At 35.7% G+C, this 4,821-nt stretch overlaps 1 protein-coding gene across 1 annotated transcript; it reads left to right on the forward strand.

Moving 5' to 3' along the window:
- Positions 1-989: 989 nt before the first annotated feature.
- On the forward strand, positions 990-2,987 carry LOC113687215 (probable F-box protein At1g65740). The gene is made up of 2 exons (XM_027204883.2): positions 990-1,679; positions 2,610-2,987. The coding sequence occupies exons 1-2, from the start codon at positions 990-992 to the stop codon at positions 2,985-2,987; spliced, it is 1,068 nt and encodes a 355-aa protein (XP_027060684.1).
- Positions 2,988-4,821: the final 1,834 nt, after the last annotated feature.

Below are 4,821 nucleotides of genomic sequence, written 5' to 3' on the forward strand. Positions count from 1 at the left end.
TCAAATCTCGTAAAACATTTCCAACAAACTATATATAACGATTCTTAGAAATGTGCAATGAAGTCATACAAAATCAACAAGTATTTTATCCTGGGATTTTTTTTTCCCACAAGTCATACAGGTTAATTAACAACTCAATATGTGTATTTATATTTGTTTAATTTTTTGGATATTATTACTACTTTTGTTCTCTGTTGAATACCATTTTATAATTTTATCTATGGATTTATTTTTTATCTAACATAGAGACAATATATGTTAACTATCCATAATGAGATTCTAGTATATGTAATTCATTGAAGTCTATGCAGTATTTGCACGAATTTAACTTCTGTGATAATTGAATCTTTTCAAGTAGGTGATGGAAAAATATTAAAGAAGAAAATCGGTATTTATGTCGAAATAGTTTTGTTATTTTATATTAGAATTCAATAAATATGGCACTTAATGATAAAATTTTTTTAATGTAACCAGCAAATTTTTTTTTTAAAGAAAATTACTCTACAAACTTTGTCACCGGCCCTCGCCCATGTATTGAGCACCGACAATACCAGATAAAAATCACAATACCTCCTCTGTCTCAACGGAGAAAAAAGAATTGGGAAGTTGGAAGCAGCCAAATTTCTCCAGAAATATTGGAATAAGATCAGACCATGAAAACTTGAGCTAATGCTTAATTTTAAGCAAGGGCTAGAGACGAGACATGGCACTGACGAGGAAGGTTTGACTCCCGAATATTAGAGCATTTTTCTAAAAGGATCAAAATTTCAATTTTAATCCTAAAAAGCGTGAGGAAACTAGAAACAAGTAGGGATTTGGTTTCCTTTTCCACATAAGCCAAAAGGTAAGAACTACTCCATATAAAACGGTTTCATCACATACAGCAGTGTCTTTTTCTTTAGTAGTTCCCCTTTTTCTTTTCTTTTCTTTTCTTTCTTTCTTCCTTCTCTTCAACCGAAGCAGTTTACGAAATCCTGAAGCAGTTAGCCATGGAGAAAACATCGAATTGGGGATCCCTCACAGACCTCCTCCTGGATTCAATTCTTAAGAAGTTGGTTTCCCTCATCGATTACGTCCGCTTCAGTGCCGTCTGCAAGCATTGGTGCGCCGTAGCAGCAGATCCAAACATGGAAAAGTTACATATTGAAACTTCTGCAAATAATCAACTCCCCCTCCTGATGATTCCAACAATAAAGGGTAGTGGCAAAACCCGTACCTTGTACAACTTAAGTCATGGCAAAGCCAATTACGACGTGGAATTATCAGTGCCCCTCCACAGAAGATGTTGTGGTTCTTCCCGTGGATGGTTAGCGTTTGCCATGGATGATCTTTCCATCACTCTTTTCAATCCTTTCACCGGTGCACGAATTGATCTACCTCGTCTCGTCCTAAAAACCCCTGATTACGATGCTGAGTATTTTGTAAAAAAGGTGGTTTTGTTAGCCAATCCAATTACAAATCCAGAATATGAGGTAGCTGTCATATATGGTGATATGCACCAATTAGCATTCATCAAAGCTGGTTATGAGAAGTCTTGGAGTTTTATTGAACTTGATTATTGGAAAATCACAATAGAAGATTTCGTTGCCTCAAAAGAATTTGTTGTCTCAGATGTTATATATCATAAGGGAATTATCCGTTGCGTGAACTATCATAACAGAATTAGCAATGATACTCAGGCAAGGCTTCTATCGATAGAACCTGTTGGATATTTTAATAAAAAATATCACATATTTATTTTGAATTCAAATTAAATAAATTACAAATTCATTAAATAAATTTTCAGTTACAAATTGAAACATTTAAATGTGTAACTTATCAGATTTATGTCTTGTTTTTGTAACTTATGTAATGATTAGGTTTTATGAATTCATTTAGTAATTTTTTACCGTTATACAATGAATCTAGACTTTTCAATTTGTAACTGAAATATGAGGTGTTAATTCCTATTAATGTTGGAATTCTAATATTCCTAATTTCTTAGCCTATATATAAGGCATCTATCAACCAAACCAAATATATACTTTGCTATCTCTATACTACCTTCTATTTTTCCTCCACTACTATAAGAGTTTATAGGGCAAAGAACAGTGTTAGTGTGAGGTTTCTGTCTTACTCCAATAGTGTAGATTGGAGTAGACTACAGTGTGTAAAAGGCTGGGCTGTTGTATCCTGGAGACGACGTGTTGAGACCTACTACACCGGAGGATACTCCGTAGGGGCGCGAATCGTCTTAAAGAGAGCGACCTAGTCCGCGCCTCAACCCATGCCAAATCAACATTTTTATGGTACAAATTATTTGCATTTTTAAAGCAAGATTAAGGTATGAATTTTTGTTAATTTATTTGTTAAATTTTATTAGAGAAATTATTGTGACTTATATGATTTATTTTGGTCTAGAACCAACAGAACCAGTTCCGTGAGGAAACAACGAACAAAAAGCTTTGGACCAGGGGTTTTAGACAACAGAGTAAGAGCAGATTTGCTTGAAGTTAAAACAAACTTGGTTGAATCTTCGGGTGGGAAATTGTTGGTTTTAAGATGATTTCGGTCATTAGATGGTGAAATGTTAGGCTTGACCTCAAAGTTCAAAGTTTATAAGGTTAAAGGGAAAGGAATATTCAAGGCTGAAAAGGGTGAAGAACTTAGGTGGTGATGCCTTGTTCTTGGGTGACAATCATTCCATGTCCGTTTTAGCTTCTGAATTCCCAGGATGTCGGCCAAACTTGATATACTTCACCGATGACTATATTGAAAACTTTTACCGCTACGGGCCTCGAGACATGGCGATCTTTAACTTGAAGGATGAAAGCATCGAAAGCCATTATGTGCCGAATCTTATGGACAAAATAATGCCACCACCGGTATGGATCACACCCACGCCAGCAATTTCCAATTCCGCTGAAGAAACTTGGTCAGAGTACGGGGAAAAGGAAACAGAGAAGAAAGGAAATAAAGAAGAAACTCTTGAATGCCAAATTGCTTGAAGATGACTAAACATGAGATTCTCTTATTCCTCCTTTTACTTTGAGTATTTTTTTTGCAGAAGATTTTTTATTGTAAGGTTTAGTGGTGCTTTACTGTTTAGTTAATGTTTTTTCAACAAGATATTCATTTAAATTATGACTGACTTTTCAAATTGGAACTGTAGCAGTTGATTGCTCTTAACACATATTGGACAATTTAACATGTGATCTTGTCTTGCTTTTGACTTTGCTACTTTGGTTTGTGGTAAACTTGCTATTCTGTTCAGCTATAAATTGTGCATTGTGAGTATTTGTCGAATTTCTTTTGTTCACAACTGATCTCTTACCGCATGATATCTGTACATGCATTCTGTGTTTCTTTTTCTTCTGTCTATACAAATGTTTATTTTTTTGTATTAAATATAAACCATAATATATGTCTTTAGAGAACTCAGACCATGCATTATATACATCATTGGGTCAAAGTAACCAGTCCAAATAAATCCTGGATAGGGACAAGGACTTCATCATTTTGAATAAGCAAGAAAGCAGATCATTTTAATTGCTGGCATTGATGCATAATGAAGTTAACTGCTCTTCGATCATGCGTCTGGTTGAGAAATGAAGCAAATAATTCTTGCTTAGCAGCAGAGGTAGGTCTCACTGTATGTCAACAACCACTAATTTGAATTCACTCACAGAAAGTCGATTTTAAGGTAGCTTTAAAGAACAACTGGAGTTCCTTACAGTCTTACACTGAATTTACCACTTTTATGCAGACTAGATATTAATCAGGGGACTTTTTTTTTCCCTAACTTTAAAGAGGATCGATAGTGGTAACGAGAAATTTCTAAATTTATGATGAAATTTAAAATTTTTCTACAAATGGGGCTTTTTGAATGTAGCATTCTGTCTAAGTGATGTTCACATTTGCCAAATGCGAGCTCACTTTTGCCAAATGCCAAATGCTGCGAGGATAATGGATGGCATCGGAGATCAGAACTTTCCGTTTGCCATCGATCACTAAAGCACGGTGATCCAACGTAACATTGGCAGTGAACGACGCCAAAGCGGCGGAAAGAAAAACAATTATGAACAGGAACAACACCATTGTTGTTGTTCTTCTCATTTTCTGCAAATTTAGCTCCTTCGTTCTACTTTTTTTTTTTTGGTTTAAAAAAAATGCTAGTAGTTCGACTTGGAGGATATTCAAATGGTAAGTAATTAATACTAATAAATTGGAATTTTAATGGCGGGTATAAATTTCAGTAGCAGAAATAGACGGCTTTAAGAAGGGAATCGAGAGGAAATAGAGGAGTGAAGGCAGGCAGCTGTGGTGAGTGGGGAAGGTTGCCTGACCTCGCATTTGTCAAATGCGAGGTCTGAAGCAAAATTTTTTTTTTTTTAGATTTTTGCAGAATCAGAAATTCAATAATAAATCGCATTTGCTGAATGCAGGCTCAGTATTTGAGGGGTTGTTTGTGTTGGGGTTTCTAAGAATAGGTAGTTCGCATTTGTCGAATGCAAGCGCACTGTGGGCCCCCCTGTCCTGCCGTACTCTTTTGCCACGTTGATCCACTGGGCCATTTAAAATGTTATTGGGTTCGGCCACGTGAGCTCGCATTCGGCAAATGCGAACTACCTATTCTTAGAAACCCCAACACAAACAACCCCTCAAATAGAAAACTTTTTTTTTTTCATAATAGTTTTAGAATTTTCTGTAGTGGCAACAGGTGACCCTTGATGACTCTAACTGATGATCTCTTGGTTACAAGTGAAGTGCTTTACCTACTGGACCTTGCTTCGTAGTCATCAACCATGGGGCTTACTTATATTAAAGATTAAACATATGTCC

This window comes from Coffea arabica, chromosome 5e, assembly GCF_036785885.1.
Source record: "Coffea arabica cultivar ET-39 chromosome 5e, Coffea Arabica ET-39 HiFi, whole genome shotgun sequence".
Classification (NCBI taxonomy): Eukaryota; Viridiplantae; Streptophyta; class Magnoliopsida; order Gentianales; family Rubiaceae; genus Coffea; species Coffea arabica.